This window comes from Salmo trutta, chromosome 35 (genome assembly GCF_901001165.1).
Source record: "Salmo trutta chromosome 35, fSalTru1.1, whole genome shotgun sequence".
Classification (NCBI taxonomy): Eukaryota; Metazoa; Chordata; class Actinopteri; order Salmoniformes; family Salmonidae; genus Salmo; species Salmo trutta.
This window is the reverse complement of record NC_042991.1, coordinates 27,263,084-27,280,990: the sequence shown is the minus strand read 5'-3', so window position 1 is coordinate 27,280,990 and position 17,907 is coordinate 27,263,084. Positions and strand designations below refer to the sequence as shown.

The following is a 17,907-nucleotide window of genomic DNA, read 5'->3' as shown; positions in this document are numbered from 1 at the left end:
GTCAGAGGTTAAAACAGAGTAACACATGATATTATATTGTAATAAGGCAACCGAAGTGTAAATAAGCAATTTTTTTGCAAACACACACGGACACAGACACAAACAAACAAACAAACACACACACACAATCCCCACTCCACACAAACCCTACTCACCAAAGTCCACTGCTGTGTTTGGGCGGGACAGCTGTATGGTGACAACATTGAGTGGGAAGACCTCTAGCTCATCATACACCTTTCAGAAGAAGAACATAGAAGAGTGAAGAAGAACTCATCAACACATAATCAATGTACTTCCTAAAGGGGCCAGAAATGTTGTCTCTGAAACAAAATTATAATAATCCTGGAATTATTGTTTAATCTTAAATTGTAGCAAGTATTGACTCAGAGACACAATACAATAAGTGACTGAATAAATCAATGAACGCTTGTATCAGTGAATTGCTACTGTATAGCTGGGGCCTTACCAGGTCTCGCAGTGGGTCTGTGAGTGCTGGGGAGCTGGTCTCTGTGTCCTGACCCACCAGCCTTCTCACACGCAGGCAGTGCTGGCTCGGGTCCAGGTGCCTGTCCTAGTTCAAGACCCAAGTGGACGAGTCAATGTGCGACCCAAATGGCTCCCTAATCCCTATGTAGTGACCTACTTTTGACCAGGAAACAATGAGGCTACGTCCAGAATGCCACCTTATTCCTTATGTTGTGCACTACTTTTGACCAAGACCCATAGAGGGCTGTGTTTAAAAGTAGTGCACTATATAGGGAATAGGGTGCCATTAGTGACGTCGCCTCAGTGTGTCAGAAATGTTCAGTGTCTTCAGCTACGATAGCTAGCTACACTCCCGCACAACCACTAACACTCTACATGTTCCCTACCAGCTAAAATGATGCTGTAGTGAATTAACTTTCTATGGAGAGAAAGCATGAATTATTGAGGAATCCAGAGCAATTAAACTAGTAGCTGTTCAGTACAATTCTCTTCTATCATTTCCGGTTTGCCTTTAACATCCATATCAGTCACTGGAGAATTCACTGCAAAATGCTGACTTCAGAGTTAGGAGAGTGTTGAAATGTATTAATAATGAGGCGATAGATGCAGTATGCTTACCTTACAGGCCAAAGATAGCACATCTGATACGAGGAAATCGGGTTTGATGTGCAGAGTAACTGTTTGGCTTTCGGGCAAATTCACACAGACTGGAGGTTCCAAACTGCTGTACCAAGGGCTGCCTTTAGGTGGTGCTGTCAACTGCATTTTGGCAAGAGCGTCCAATTTCTGCTATGGAGAGACAAAGAGGGATGAGTTCATTTAGGTTTCTTAACCTGTTGTGGTATAGGGGGCAGTATTTTCACGGCCGGATAAAAAATGTACCCGATTTAATCTGGTTACTACTCCTGCCCAGAAACTAGAATATGCATATAATTAGTAGATTTGGATAGAAAACACTCTAACGTTTCTAAAACTGTTTGAATGGTGTCTGTGAGTATAACAGAACTCATATGGCAGGCCAAAACCTGAGAAGATTCCATACAGGAAGTGCCCTGTCTGACAATTTGTTGTCCTTCTGTTGCATCTCTATCGAAAATACAGCATCTGTGCTGTAACGTGACATTTTCTAAGGCTTCCATTGGCTCTCTAAAGCCGCCAGAAAGTGGAATGGGGTGTCTGCTATCTCTGGGCAAAGTACAACAGCTCTGTTTGTAAGTGGTCAGCCTGGGGACAGTGAGACTGAGATGCGCATTCACGAGACTTCTCAAAATGTTTTCTTTCAGCCTTTGAATGAATACAACGTTGCCCGGTTGGAATATTATCGCTATTTTACGAGAAAAGTAGCATAAACATTTATTTTAAACAGCGTTTGACATGCTTCTAAGTACGGTAATGGAATATTTGGAAATCTTTTGTCACGAAATGCGCTCGCGCGTCACCGTTTGGATAGTTACCTCAACGCATGAACAAAACGGCGGTATTTGGATATAACTATGGATTATTTGGAACCAAAACAACATTTGTTGTTGAAGTAGAAGTCCTGGGAGTGCATTCTGACGAAGAACAGCAAAGGTAATCCAATTTTTCTAATAGTAATTCTGAGTTTAGTGAGCCCCAAACTTGGTGGGTGTCAAATTAGCTAGCCGTGATGGCCGAGCTATGTACTCAGAATATTGCAAAATGTGCTTTCGCCGAAAAGCTTTTTTAAAATCGGACATAGCGATTGCATAAAGGAGTTCTGTATCTATAATTCTTAAAATAATTGTTATGTATTTTGTCAACGTTTATCGTGAGTAATTTAGTAAATTCACCGGAAGTTTTCGGTGGGTATGCTAGTTCTGAACATCACATGCTAATGTAAAAAGCTGGTTTTTGATATAAATATGAACTTGATTGAACAAAACATGCATGTATTGTATAACATAATGTCCTAGGAGTGTCATCTGATGAAGATCAAAGGTTAGTGCTGCATTTAGCTGTGGTTTGGGTTTATGTGACATATATGCTTGCTTGGAAAATGGCTGTGTGATTATTTGTGTCTATGTACTCTCCTGACATAATCTAATGTTTTGCTTTCGCTGTAAAGCCTTTTGGAAATCGGACAACGTGGTTCGATTCAGGAGAAGGGTATCTATAAAATGGTATAAAATAGTCCTATGTTTGAGAACTTTGAATTATGACATTTTGTGGTTTTAAATTTGGCGCTCTGATTTGTCACTGGCTGTTGAATAGTGTGGGACGATTTCGTCCCACCTCCCCTAGAGAGGTAAACTGATAATAGGTATTTTATAAATAGGTGTTTTATATTAAACAAGTTCAAATAATTAAATTAGGTATATAACATCTCTCTTGGCATTGTGGTGAAAAGTTCTGAATTCTCTGACTTTTGCCACAAGATATTATTCTTATAATATTAATACACTATGACAAAGAATAAACCTGCATTAACGAAATCTATCATTTGTAGATGTTTAATTAAAACCCCAACAGAAATGTGTGTTTTCATGCCAGTCTCAGCTGACCTGTGTGTCTATCGAACTAAAGCCAAGACATTGAAAGCACACAACAACAGGTCAGTGAGGGTGGTGGGGGGGTGGGGGTGGGGGGGTGAGGTGTCCCATTCTCTGGCCGTACAGAGGGCTGTCACTAGGTGACAATGGAATTCTCCGTCGGCCTAACCCCCCCATCCCCCAGAAGGGCTCTTTGCCCTCCTCACGCCTGCCTGTTTACATGAAGAAGTGTCAACATATCAGGATGCTGCTGTGACAGCTGTGCTAACCCCGACCCCGACCCCGTGTGAATAGAAAGCCCCCCTCCATTTCTCCATCCCCCCACCCTCACTATCCCCTATTGGGCTGAGATTGATCAACAACAATTCTCCTCGACTAAGTCCCAAATGGTACCCTGTTCCCTATATCGTGCAATACCCATAGGGCTCTGGTCACTATGTGCCATGGTCAAAAGTAGTGCACTGTATAGAATATAGGGTGCCATTTTGGATGCACTTCTCCCTAAAACCTGGTTCTAGAGCAAACATAGGGGCAGTACTAGGAGACTTTCTTCAACAAAGAGGAAAAAGGTTGATGTATCAAATGTATCCATGACAAACTAAAGTTATTGAATAGAATATTGCAATGTGGTTAGCTAGTGAAAGATGAAGTGTTCACATATTTCCACTGGTTGCAGAAATGGTGAGTTAACATGTTGGAAAATGTTTTCTGGACAAAGTGCTTACTGTACCTCAGAGCTGCTGTGGTTGAGGATAAGGACAGCAGGCACTCCAACACTTTGTCCTTCAACAACCTGCAACATGGAAAACACACACATTCATAAGTAATCAAGGAGCAAAATGCACACTAAAAATAACTACCTGGTCTATATTTACATATAATTAAAAATGATCTCTCTAAAACCAAAGGCTTTGATACTATTCGGATCCAGATTGAGACCTAAATCAGCCTCGGGAGGATCTATGGGAAGAAATAATGGGTTTGGTGATGCTGAAATTACAGGTCTGGGAGTCAGGCAGATGGAACGGCCCTCATCAGCCTGGCAGGGATGGAGACTGTCTCCCCTCCACCCAGATACCAGTCTGCCCTCAGCAGAGATACCTCTACCACCACCAGCAGCAGGCAGGACCACCACAGAGACAAGATACCCTACCTGTGTCAACAAATGCCAACAGCTTACTGGAACTAAACAACAATCGCACTACAAAGGACACAAAATGCTTGAATGATCTAGTAATTTTACATCTGTACCTTTTCTGACTGGCTGATTTGACTGGCTGATTTGACTCACTGACATTACATCTCTCTGGAAGCAATTACAAGGCTCTTAAAGTGATCAACCCCCAAATCACCCTACAATAAAAACAAACTGCTGTTCTAGCAGAGAGAAGGGGGTATAGTAGATTCCCTTTGGTAAATGTGGGGCTGGAGGACGTTTAGTGGGACGGCACGGCGGTTTACACAGACCATCTGTTTGTCGCCATTGGGCTGGCATGCTGCAGCTTACAACAATTAACCACATGTGGCTTCTAATGCCTGTTCCATCTCTGTTCCATTGAGTGGTCGAGCTGGCCTCTATAGTGAGATGAAGCTTTCTCTGACTCAGCCTCACTGCTGGGAGATCTCTTCCTATCTGCCCCATGACTACGGAGGGAATCATATACGGATCTGGGCACTACTGTACATTTGACCTGTGTACAGAGATCAGAGGCCGTCATGTTATACACTGTGTACAATACATTATGCTCTTTCCGTGACATAGACTGACCAGGTGAATGGAGGTGAACACTATGATCCCTTATTGATGTCACTTCAATCATTGTAGATGAATGGGAGGAGACAGGTTAAAGAAGGATCTTTAAGCCTTGAGACAATTGAGACACAGATTGAGTATGTGTTCCATTCAGAGGGTGAATGATCAAGACAAAAGATGTGCCTGTGAATAGGGTATGGTAGTAGGGTGCCGGGTGCACTGGTTTGTGTCAATATTTGCAATGCTGCTGGATTTTTCATGCTCAACAGTTTCCTGTGTGTATCAAGAATGGTCTAGCACCTAAAATACATCCAGCCAACTTGACACAACTGCGGGAAGCATTGGAGTCAACATGGGCCAGCATCCCTGTAGTCACGTTTGACACCTTGTAGAGTCCATGCCCCGACGAATTGAGGCTGTTCTGAGGGCAAAAGGGGAGGATGCAACTCAATATTAAGACGGTGTCCTTAATGTTTGGTACACTCAGTGTATGTGTGTGTGTATTATATTACATAGTGACCATCTATTACCGTGATAGTTCTGATTACCCAGGCACCCCTGGGCATTACCAATGTATGCTGCCTGGATCAGCAGCATATGGACATGTGAGTAAACAGACTCCAGGTGTGACTGTGAGATGTATCTTTCAGAATGTCAACACAGAGCATGTGTCAGGGAGGTGAAGTGGGCTTACTATGTATATCCTATCATCCTATTATACAAGTCAATCTGTCTAATGTAATGTCCCACTGACTAGACAGAACTAAACAATGATGGTGGGCAGAGGGGCCCAGTGTGGTTTGTCCTTCACAGGAGTCCTAAGGATAACAGATCCTATCAACATCCCAAAATAGACCACTCTCTGAAGGCTAGCTGTTTATCAGACAGAGACAGAGGGAGATGCAGGCACTAAAGCTGGGGCTGGGATCGGGGCTGGGATATGAGCTGGGACAAGGATAGTGGTTGGGGCTGCAGCAGGGGCTGGAGCTGGGGAATAGTGCTGGGGCTGATGCTGGGATAGGGGCTGGGGAATAGGGGATTGGGCAGGGACTAAGACAGGGGCAGTGGCTGGGACAGCTGGGGGCTGGGATAGGGGCTGGGGCTTGGACAGTGGTGTTGGAGAGTATTGACTTGACTTCAATGACTGATGATGAGAATTTCAGCAGGTTGTTAACTACTGCCCCTGACCGGGGAAAACAAAACAACTCCCTCAATTGTTGCCTCAGTTTGGAATGTTCCCAAATGACATACAGGAAAGATAGCTTTACGGTGAGCAACCCCCTGCCTCTCTCCCGCAGGAAAATGTTGCAAGTTCAACCCTGTCCGTCTGGCTAATTTATGGTTTATGGAGTCAGTTAGTGCTTGAAACACATTCCACTTCTTCTCTGCTGGATTTATCAAACATGCTCTCTGTTCAAAAAGAGAAAGCCTCCAGAAACGTGCTGTCGGGTCCGGAGCCAAGAGGTCTCTTGTAAAAGATTGTTTATCCAGGTGATAAAAAGGAGAACGGGAAAAAGGCAAACATGGGCGCCGCATCAAATGGGGTAACGGGGTAACCCGCAAAGATCTTTCCCAGCTGACAGGGTCAGTTAACCTAATAAAGGCTTTGGGAGGGTAATCCAGAGGTTTATCGAGTACAGAACATTATCTGCCTCCTCAATTAGTTATTCTTTACTTTGACCACTGACGTGGGAGTGGGAGGTTATAGGCAGGTTGTAGGAAGGTTGTAGTGAAGTTGTAAATAGGTTGTAGGGCGGTTGTAGGGAGGTTGTAAGAAGGTTGTAGGGAGGTTGTAGGGAGGTTGTAAGGAGGTTGCAAGGAGGTTGTAGGAAGGTTGTAGGGAGGTTGTAGGGAGGTTGTAAGGAGGTTGTAGGGAGGTTGTAGGGTGATTGTAGAAAGGTTGTATAATACCTGGGACATGGACTGCCTCTTCTCCTTGCTGCGTTTGGTCAGGCTGTCCAGACCCTTGAGGGAAGAGAAGATACCCTTCTTGTTCCGTGTCCCCCGGGAAAGAGATTGGCAACGCCTCCGCAGGGTCGCCTCGTCACGGGTGCAGATCTGAGAACCGACATTAAAAGACATCACTTCTGTGGTTAGAGACTTATTTTATCTGTATAAAAAATCTGACCAGAGAACAGGCTGATGTTTTCTGATCATAGTAAATATAGACCGAATTCAGTAACATTCTTATTTGCTTTCTTAAACGGGGATAAATAACGAGTTTTTAATGGAACTGGTCCAGAGAATGTGTGAAATGTCAATGTCCCAAGCGGAGGGTTGATATGGGTGTAAAACAGTAGATCAGGCTTCACCAGGGCATGAAAGGAGGAGACAGAGAAGATCCCCAGGCGTCCCAGAGTGGTCTTGGAGGGCCGTCCGGCTACGGCCAGGAGACTCTTGGGGTTGGGGAGCTCACTGCCCTGCAGGCTGGCCAGGTAACAGCGCATCCGGAACAGGTCCATGTTGAACTTCTCCAGGTTCTGCTCCCATTGCTGGATCTGGGGAGAAACAGACAGACAGACAGACAGACAGACAGACAGACAGACAGACAGACAGACAGACAGACAGACAGACAGACAGACAGACAGACAGACAGACAGACAGACAGACAGACAGACAGACAGACAGACAGACAGACAGACAGACAGACAGACAGACAGGGTCACATCACAGTACACAGGTTAGAGTCACTCTCAAGCTGACAGGATGACTTCTCCACCCTCTTATTGACAATGAGAGTCCAGGCAAGGCAGAAACACATGCTCACAGTCACACCCAGAACCAGATACAGTATATAGTGAGAGTTTGGCCAACTTTGACACAGTTCGCCATGTTAGCAACCTTATTTCCGAAACTGTTGGTGATGTGACATTACACAATAAAATTCCTCGCTGCAGACAAGCAAAACAGCAGCGAATTTGAAAAACCTTTTTAGTAATGAGATGTGGCTCTGGTCCCACCATAGTACACAGAGAGTGACGAGGTGACTGAATGGCATCAGGTGATCAAAAGGGGTGTGTCTAACTGCCGAACAAGTCACATGGCTCATTGGAGCTATGCCACATAATCACATTAAATCACCCTTATCCAACACACCCAGGGGAGAGGAATGATGGAATCTCTCTTGCTCATTACCCCCCTCTACTCCCTCTCTCCTCTCTCCTCTCTCCCTCTCCTTCACAGACGGTAATGTTTAATAACAGTGTCATTGTTTGAAGAGCAGTAAGATTAGAGTTGTCATCTAGAGGTCGAAGAGGTTCACTTCAAATGGCAGAGAGAATTGGTATCACTTTCAGAGAGATTGACCATCGGACATCAAAGTGGCCAGTGGTCCTGGAGATGAGTTGAGGCCAGCTGCAGTAGGACTCAGAGGCGCTGGGGGTTTGATCCCCTGATTACCCGCAAACTGGGCATGATGACCCACTCCCTGGCCTTGCTTGTGGGGGACACACCATGTTGACTGGATCCTGTCAACACATCAGCATTTGGTGTGTCATGCAATAAAACGTCCTCCTCATCTTCATTGGTGTGCTACGCAATAAAACGTCCTCCTCATCTTCATTGGTGTGTTACGCAATAAAACGTCCTCCTCATCTTCATTGGTGTGTTACGCAATAAAACGTCCTCCTCATCTTCATTGGTGTGTTACGCAATAAAACGTCTTCCTCATCTTCATTGGTGTGCTACGCAATAAAACGTCCTCCTCATCTTCATTTGGTGTGCTACGCAATAAAACGTCCTCCTCATCTTCATTTGGTATAAAACGTCCTCCTCATCTTCATTTGGTATAAAACGTCCTCCTCATCTTCATTGGTGTGCTATGCAATAAAACGTCCTCCTCATCTTCATTTGGTATAAAACGTCCTCCTCATCTTCATTGGTGTGCTACGCAATAAAACGTCCTCCTCATCTTCATTTGGTGTGCTACGCAATAAAACGTCCTCCTCATCTTCATTTGGTGTGTGTTACGCAAAATGTCCCCCTCATCTGGGTTTCCCATTACAACAGACTTCTATGTGGAGTGGACCGAATGTATTGTACTAGTCCGTTAGACTGAGAACATCTGGAATAGAAATCACTTTCCTATGTCATCTTGCTTGGGTCTGAAAGCATAAAACCTCAGTTTCAACTAACTCTGCTGCCAACACATCTGGGCTCATGTCAGTATGTTCCACAACCACAAGGAACGGTGTAATAACGTCATGATTTCAGCCTTTACATGAACGGTGTAACTCGCAGGCTATGTGGACAGAAACAAGGAGATGTCATGCAGGTGTATATGTGTGGATCTACAGAGGGAGAATGGTCTGGTTTCCATGGAGCTCAGACACTGATGACTTAATAGGCCAATTTAACTAACTGCTTGTTTTAAATGCTAGGGCTAACAGTGGCCTCTGATCTTGACACACACACACACACACACACACACACACACACACACACACACACACACACACACACACACACACACACACACACACACATCCCAGTGCCTCACCTGGCTCTTGATGGCCTTCCTGTTCCTCTGGTCACTGATGACAGACAGCTGCAGCTCAGCCATCTTCTTCATCTTGCTGTCCATGTCTATCTTCTGCAGCAGGGCGCTGGTCTGGCTCCTCAGTAACCGCACTGTGTCCTCCTTCCCCTGTCTCTTAGCCAGAAGAGAGGCGCTGGCAGAGTGGATGGCTGTCACCCAGTTCTCCAGGTCTGTCTGATTAGCAGCCTGTGGGGAGGAATGAGGCCAGGTGACACAGTGCCATGGGGCAGGGGAAGGGCAGGGGAAGGGCAGGGGAACATAGGACCAGGTGACACAGTGCCAGGCCAAGGGAAGGGCAGGGGAACATAGGTCCAGGTGACACAGTGCCATGGGGCAGGGGAAGGGCAGGGGAACATAGGACCAGGTGACTCAGTGCCAGGCCAAGGGAAGGGCAGGGGAACATAGGACCAGGTGACACAGTGCCATGGGGCAGGGGAAGGGCAGGGGAACATAGGACCAGGTGACACAGTGTCATGGGGCAGGGGAAGGGCAGGGGAACATAGGACCAGGTGACACAGTGCCAGGTTAAGGGAAGGGCAGGGGAACATAGGACCAGGTGACACAGTGTCATGGGGCAGGGGAAGGGCAGGGGAACATAGGACCAGGTGACACAGTGCCAGGCCAAGGGAAAGGCAGGGGAACATAGGACCAGGTGACACAGTGTCAGGTGAAGGGGAAGGCAGGGAACATAGGACCAGGTGACACAGTGCCAGGCCAAGGGAAGGGCAGGGGAACATAGGACCAGGTGACACAGTGCCATGGGGCAGGGGAAGGGCAGGGGAACATAGGACCAGGTGACACAGTGCCAGGTTAAGGGAAGGGCAGGGGAACATAGGACCAGGTGACACAGTGCCAGGTTAAGGGAAGGGCAGGGGAACATAGGACCAGGTGACACAGTGCCAGGTGAAGGGAAGGGCAGGGGAACATAGGACCAGGTGACTCAGTGCCATGGGGAAGGTGAAGGGCAGGGGAACATAGGACCAGGTGACACAGTGCCAGGTGAAGGGAAGGGCAGGGGAACATAGGACCAGGTGACACAGTGCCAGGTTGAGGGAAGGGCAGGGGAACATAGGACCAGGTGACTCAGTGCCAGGTGAAGGGAAGGGCAGGGGAACATAGGACCAGGTGACTCAGTGCCATGGGGAAGGTGAAGGGCAGGGGAACATAGGACCAGGTGACACAGTGCCAGGTGAGGGAAGGGCAGGGGAACATAGGACCAGGTGACACAGTGCCATGGGGAAGGTGAAGGGCAGGGGAACATAGGACCAGGTGACACAGTGCCAGGCCAAGGGAAGGGCAGGGGAACATAGGACCAGGTGACACAGTGCCATGGGGAAGGTGAAGGGCAGGGGAACATAGGACCAGGTGACACAGTGCCATGGGGCAGGTGAAGGGCAGGGGAACATAGGACCAGGTGACACAGTGCCATGGGGCAGGGGAAGGGCAGGGGAACATAGGACCAGGTGACACAGTGCCAGGTTAAGGGAAGGGCAGGGGAACATAGGACCAGGTGACACAGTGCCAGGTTAAGGGAAGGGCAGGGGAACATAGGACCAGGTGACACAGTGCCAGGTGAAGGGAAGGGCAGGGGAACATAGGACCAGGTGACTCAGTGCCATGGGGAAGGTGAAGGGCAGGGGAACATAGGACCAGGTGACACAGTGCCAGGTGAAGGGAAGGGCAGGGGAACATAGGACCAGGTGACACAGTGCCAGGTTGAGGGAAGGGCAGGGGAACATAGGACCAGGTGACTCAGTGCCAGGTGAAGGGAAGGGCAGGGGAACATAGGACCAGGTGACTCAGTGCCATGGGGAAGGTGAAGGGCAGGGGAACATAGGACCAGGTGACACAGTGCCAGGTGAAGGGAAGGGCAGGGGAACATAGGACCAGGTGACACAGTGCCATGGGGAAGGTGAAGGGCAGGGGAACATAGGACCAGGTGACACAGTGCCAGGCCAAGGGAAGGGCAGGGGAACATAGGACCAGGTGACACAGTGCCATGGGGAAGGTGAAGGGCAGGGGAACATAGGACCAGGTGACACAGTGCCATGGGGCAGGTGAAGGGCAGGGGAACATAGGACCAGGTGACACAGTGCCAGGCCAAGGGCAGGGCAGGGGAACATAGGACCAGGTGACACAGTGCCAGGTTAAGGGAAGGGCAGGGGAACATAGGACCAGGTGACTCAGTGCCATGGGGAAGGTGAAGGGCAGGGGAACATAGGACCAGGTGACACAGTGTCATGGGGCAGGGGAAGGGCAGGGGAACATAGGACCAGGTGACTCAGTGCCATGGGGAAGGTGAAGGGCAGGGGAACATAGGACCAGGTGACACAGTGCCATGGGGAAGGGGAAGGGCAGGGGAACATAGGACCAGGTGACACAGTGCCATGGGGCAGGTGAAGGGCAGGGGAACATAGGACCAGGTGACACAGTGCCAGGCCAAGGGAAAGGGCAGGGGAACATAGGACCAGGTGACACAGTGCCAGGCCAAGGGCAGGGCAGGGGAACATAGGACCAGGTGACACAGTGCCAGGTTAAGGGAAGGGCAGGGGAACATGGTTGTTATCATTGCTCTGCTTTCTCTCTCTATTCCCAGATGGGGATCCTTAAGTGCCAAACAAAAGCCCCTTGACACATTCATCACTTTCACTATTAGGCTTCACTCCCTCAGTGCCTCAGCGCAACAGGCCAAGGCTTCCCCGTTGCCATGGTGATGTTGGGTAGATACAGCCCTGCAGTGTGATTTGTGTGTCTGGTAAACACTTAGTAACTGAATCAAATGAATGTTACTCTCTGGGAAAAAGAAGGTGCTTTCAACGCTCGTAAAACTGAGTGTAATGCACATTCAAGAGAAAAGACCTTCCCTCTCGAATGTGGAAAAATGAGGCAAACAACCCTATTCCCAAACAGACACACTGGATGCATCCAAAATGGCACCCTATTCCTAACATAGTGCACTACTTTTGGCCAGGGCCCATGGGGCACTATATAGGGAAATATGGTGGCATTTAGGACGCTATCTGTAAATAGCCCATCCAACTACCTCATCCCCACATTATTACTTCCCCTCTAGCTCTTTTGTACCCCAGTATCTCTACTTGCACATCATCATCTGCACATCTATCACTCCAGTATTAATGCTAAATTGTAATTATTTCGCTTCTATGGCCTATTTATTGCCCTACTCTTCTACATTTGCACACACTGTACATAGATTTTTCAATTTTTCTTTTCTATTTTCTTATTGACTGTACGTTTGTTTTTGTAACTCTGTGTTGTTGTTTTTGTCGCACTGCTTTGCTTCATCTTCGCCAGGTCGCAGTTGTAAATGAGAACTTGTTCTCAACTGGCCTACCTGGTTAAATAAAGGTGAAATAAAAATGTAAAAAATGTAAAAATCATACACGACTAGTCTACTCAGATCAGCCAGTAGGGAGGTTTTTCCCAACACTGCCATTTCACCCTCTTATAGAACATACACTGTAACAATGGAGCTGTAAAGCTGACACTACACCCAGACAGGACATAACCAACACCAACGTAGTCATTACCAAGCAAAACAACAGCACACAAAATCCTAAAAAGCAGATGTCCAGCCTAGTCCATACTTGTGGTTGTCCCACAGCAGGAGCTGTTACAAACCCTCCCAACAGACTGCAGTCTGAGTAGAAAGCACAACCCTGTCAGCAGGGCCTGTGAGACAGGAGCAGGAAATACAGCAAAAAACCATTAAACCCCCCAAAATGTTTCCCCTCAGCCATTCATACTGTGCTCTACGAAAAAGAGAAACAAGAGACAAGCTCAGAGTGTTATAATGTCCAATTTGTAAAGACTGCATCAACATGATGACGTACTGCAGATTCAAACATGACAGGTGCCTCCATTGATGGCACAACAGTCTGTGTGGAACTAACCTTGTCCCCAGGCTATTGTGCAGAGTTCACAGTGCATACGGTAGAACAGGGGTACTCCACTACTATTTCAGAAGGTCCAGTCACACATTTCCTAGGTGGCAAAGGTCCAGATGGATAATGCCATTTAAAGGCGTGGTAACATACCCCCACCTCACAACCCATGCGACCCCAAACTGTTCACACACCTCTTGTTGGCAGAGAGAAAATGTTGCAGTTTTAAAGCTAATTTCCAGCAATTCTACACATTTTGCCATGGGGCAGAGATTATTTTTTCTGTTTTAAAGCTAATTTACTGCAATTCTATGCATTTTCCCTGTCTTATGTGTGTTTAAATGATACCAGGGGTCGAAGCCTGACCCAGCAATAAAAAAAGATATATATATATATATAATAATATATATTTTTTTTAAATCACCCTGTTCTGGGTCCATATCCGGTCTGCGGTCCGCCAGCTGGGAATGGAGGCTATAGCGCATATAGCTACTGTACTTCTGAGCTTGGGGAGAAATCTGGTGTGTGAGTCTCAGGTAGAACGTACCTGCAACAGATAGACGTCTCCGTTGCCGTTGCTCAGGCAGAAGACGTTTTCCTTCTTGGGGTGTTCAGGGATGGCCTGGACTATGCTGTCCTCAGCAAGCAGGGCGTAGTGCGGGGACAGCTCCTGCTCGGGACAGCTGCTCTTCCCATAGGTCTCATAGAACAGGAGGGTACACCCTGTATGCACCAGGGAGGAGAGGAGGCTTCAGCTAACACACATCTTTAAGGGGGAATACCTACAGAACATATATCGCATGCAACCTTTATTTAACCAGGTTGTCCAATGGTGGTCAGAAGACTTCTTTCCCAAGGGGGACCTAGTCAGCATCCCACATGGCACCCTATTCCTTTTATAGTGCACTAGGGCTCTGGTCAAAAGAAGTGCACTATATAGGGAATAAGTGCACTATATTGGGATGTACCCCTATTGTTTGTATGTATTACAGGTTATTTTCAGCGTGTGTAGGTGGAAGGTGGAGGGAGCCCTACCTTTGAGTGTGACCCAGTACTGCCGCCACTTCCTGCGGGCCACGAGCTCCAGCTTCCTGTCCTTATGCAGGGTGAGTAGGGGTTTGATGGAGAGCCAGCCGGCCCTGCGTACCACCCCCTGCTCCTTCTCAAACAGCAGGTCCAGCTGCTCCAGAGAGCCCAGGGAGCCACTGCCACTACTCTCCCCCTGTTCCCCCCCTCCTATTCCCTTTGCTCCTCCCATGTCCTCCCCCTCTCCATCCTCCGAGGGCTCGGTCCGCTCCGTCCCGCTGTAGCCTCCTGTCTCCAGCTCCTGCATGAAATTCTCATAGATGTTCTGCCGCAAGGCGTCACTGTGGCTCTGTTGGCCTCTGGAGAACCCAGAGCGGACTGACAGGGTCTGGGTGTGGAGGGAGTTCCACACTGGACCAGTTACCTGGGAGCTGGAGTCACCTAACCCAGGATCCACTCCAATGATAAAGCCTTCACTGGCCTCACTACCATAAGTCTCCTAGGGAGAGAGAGAGCGAGAGTAAGAGAGAGAGAGAGAGAGAGTAAGAGAGAGAGATCAGGATGGTTTTGAGGAGGAAAACAAGTCTGAATAACTAACTAACTAGACCTTTGTGTGTAAAGGGACACAGAAGAGGCACATTTTCATCAATTTCTCGACTACCATTTCCTGAACAGTAGGCAATTGTTGTCTATTTCTATTAGAAAACAATATGAAATGTATTGTGAGATACTCCAACATGATATTGTAAAATATTTTAGCAACAATCAGTCCCCTATAATAACAGCCTGGAATTTCCCTGGTACAGGTAACAGAACACATGGATATTATCCAAACATTCTTGTGACTTGTGCCCCGCCTAAACATGTTAAAGGTTTCTTGTGACCAACAAATAAACAAAACCAGGACCTAGTCTTAGATTGCGACCCAAAAGAAATCAGGCCCACAGATTAAAGGGTAAATAAGTTATAGTGTAGGTGTCTTTGGGTGTGAATGAGAACTCTCGAGTCTTGACACACTGACCTAAAGCTCTTACATGCTGTATCTATTCATTCATTCCCATTCCCACTGGAACAAGACAAAGCCCTTCCTAACATCACTGGTTCAGTAGAACGGTGGCCGTAATCTCTCATTAATAGCGAACAATAAACACTTTCTCCTTTCAGAGAAAGGTAGAGGGCTCCTCTTACATAGCCAGGAGACAGGGACTCAGCCTGCTATACAATACAGAGAAAAAACGCAATGGTCATATAACACTATCATTATTACCTGATTACATCTTCTTGTCCACCGTCGACAAATAAAGGCTGTTCACGGCAGTATTTTAGCTCAAGTAATGCTGGAAACGCTTGGTCATGTGTGACTCTGGCCTAATTTAACGTTCTCCGGGGACAAAAGAAGCAGGGAAGATTTCCTTTCTGACCTTTGAAATCTTTCCCCTCAAATTCGACACAAAGCCTTAAGGAGACGTACATAACATTTGTCATAATGATATAAGGTTCTGAAACGTTTGTTAGAATACTTTCTTTTGTGAGGTTTTTCCTTTCATAGTAGTGTTTAAGAGAGTTTCTCTCACTTGCTTGATTTTGTTTAAAGAACAATCTACAGAAGTATCTCCAAGGCTCCAAGGCGACAGACTGTGACCTGATAGTATTTAACAGTCATAGGATGATGTTTGACAGACATTCCTGTGACACTGCAGTGTTCTGTTTCATCTGATTGGATCTAAGAGCCAACGGCCATCAGCCAATCACGTTGACCAAAACAACCTGAACAATGAGATTACTATCCCACATACTCAGCCAGCAGTCTCATGTCATAGATAACTGGCAACAGGTCATCTGATAAAGAGTCTACAGTACATGTCCAGTCTCACTCCCTTTCCCCTTCACTATGTACCCTCCCCTTCTCCTTCCATCTCCCCTTTCTTCCCCTCCTTCCTAACCTGTAGTCTTCTCTTCTTCCTGCTTAGACTTCCTGTCCAGTCGCTGAGGCGCTGGATGCGGCTCTTCAGGTTGTCCTTCCTGCTGTTGCTGACGGCGATGGGGGTAGGCTCGGCGGCGACCCTCCTGCAGGGCAGCGTGTGACTGTGAGCGGAGGAGTAGCACTGGTCGCCCGACTCTGAGCTCTCCTCCTGGTCGACCACGTCCAGGGTCAGCACCGAGGCCAGTGACGCCCGGTACTGGGGGATGTCCTGGAAGTGAGTGGTGGGGTATGTAACCGCCACGCTGAGGTCAGATAGGGACACGGGAGGGGAGATGAGGCTAAACTGACTCTGCTCCCGGTAGAGGATCATGGAATCTCCGATCCCACTGTCCTCAGTGCGGCCCAAAGAACAAGAGTTATACCCGTTGCTGTTAAACCCTCGGTTTGTATATTGTCCATTAATATCCATGGTCTGGAAGAGCAGGTTGGGGTTGAACCCCGGGGACATGTCCTCAGTACGGGCGGATGAGAAGGTGTTGTAGCCGCAGCCCGTCTCCTCAGTGCGCGTGGAGGAGTAGGTGGTGTAGCCACTACTGTTGTCCCTCGTTGCGGTCTGACTACATGTGAACACATTGTCGTTGTGCTCTGTGGTGTTCCCCCAAGGAGAGTCGTACCAGGAGCCCTCGGAGCTGAGCGAGCTACCCTTACTGGTCCTAGTCAGAGAGGGCTCTGGGGCTGCTACTGCATTGTGGCTGTGGCCTGACAGACCCTGGGGCTCCAGAGACATCCTCCTGGCATTGGTGAACTCCACGCGCATGCTGCCGTCCTTACTGAGGAGCACCTTGGGGCTGCTGCGGCTCTCTATTGGCTCACACAGAGAAGTCATCTCAGGGGTGCGCTGCCCGTTAGCACCGAGACCGTTCACATTCTCCCCGCTACTCTCCAGGAAACCATAGCCGTTATGACCACTGCCTTTCCTGGTCACTTGGGGGCTGTCCCCTCTGCCACAACGCTGCGGAGAGCTGGACTTCAGCTTGGCTCCTGGGGGCCCTCCCAGTCCCCTGCCCTCCTTGGTGATGTGGTGCTCGTAGTGTTGCGACAAGCCATAAGGCTGGTTGTGGGTGATCTTCTGCTGGCAGACCCTCCCTCCCTTGCCTCTGGTTTTGTACCCCTGGCCGCCCCCCTCGCTGCCCCTCCACCAGCTATGGGGGGACAGGACTTCCTCCTTAATGGATTGGAACTTTAGAGAGCAGGGTTTGGGTTTCCCAAGGACGTTGAAGTTGCTGTACTGGCTGTCAGTGTTTCCCATTCTGATCTGTAGTAGGGCAGAAGACAAAACATCAGCATGAGAGATAATCAAGAGAGAATGCCAATAATCACACTTCCATCCACAGTAAAGTCATATCGTATAAAATAAAAAGTCAGGACAGCTGTGATGGAAACAGGAATTTGTTCGTTTGACTTGGCGGGATCTTTTTGTGTCGCTAAAATTAATTATGCGGGAAATGGTGGTGGAAATGCATTTTTGCGCAAATATTGATATAATAACCATCATATCAAAGTCAAGCGACAATATGGTGTGTGGTCCTCCCACTACGACTCGAGAAACCATGCAGTTTATTAGGCAACAGATGTAATAAGTTATGATGAACTTCACAGAGTGGTGAAAGTGTACGGTGATGAGCTTGAAGCTGCTTTCCAATAAATATCGAGGGTCTTATTCTGGTGACATGATGATTGATGCTTGACTGCCGTCTGACAAATAG

The 17,907-nt window shown here is 47.8% G+C and overlaps 1 protein-coding gene across 2 annotated transcripts in view; it reads right to left on the bottom strand.

The window, feature by feature from the left end:
* The window catches only part of LOC115174970 (T-lymphoma invasion and metastasis-inducing protein 2-like), a 64,518-nt gene that overhangs the window by 11,619 nt on the left and 34,992 nt on the right, over window positions 1-17,907 (bottom strand). Inside the window, exons 2-11 of one of the 2 annotated variants that reach the window (XM_029734046.1) lie at window positions 16,161-17,456; window positions 14,227-14,716; window positions 13,739-13,914; window positions 9,248-9,472; window positions 7,062-7,247; window positions 6,661-6,807; window positions 3,727-3,789; window positions 1,105-1,275; window positions 467-571; window positions 156-234 (exon numbers count right to left, since the gene is read on the bottom strand). In XM_029734046.1, the coding sequence (XP_029589906.1) occupies window positions 156-234; window positions 467-571; window positions 1,105-1,275; window positions 3,727-3,789; window positions 6,661-6,807; window positions 7,062-7,247; window positions 9,248-9,472; window positions 13,739-13,914; window positions 14,227-14,716; window positions 16,161-17,450 (2,932 nt within the window). In that variant the 5' untranslated portion in view covers window positions 17,451-17,456. The remainder of the gene's footprint in view (window positions 1-155; window positions 235-466; window positions 572-1,104; window positions 1,276-3,726; window positions 3,790-6,660; window positions 6,808-7,061; window positions 7,248-9,247; window positions 9,473-13,738; window positions 13,915-14,226; window positions 14,717-16,160; window positions 17,457-17,907) is intronic. The other variant, XM_029734047.1, reaches the window with a different exon arrangement.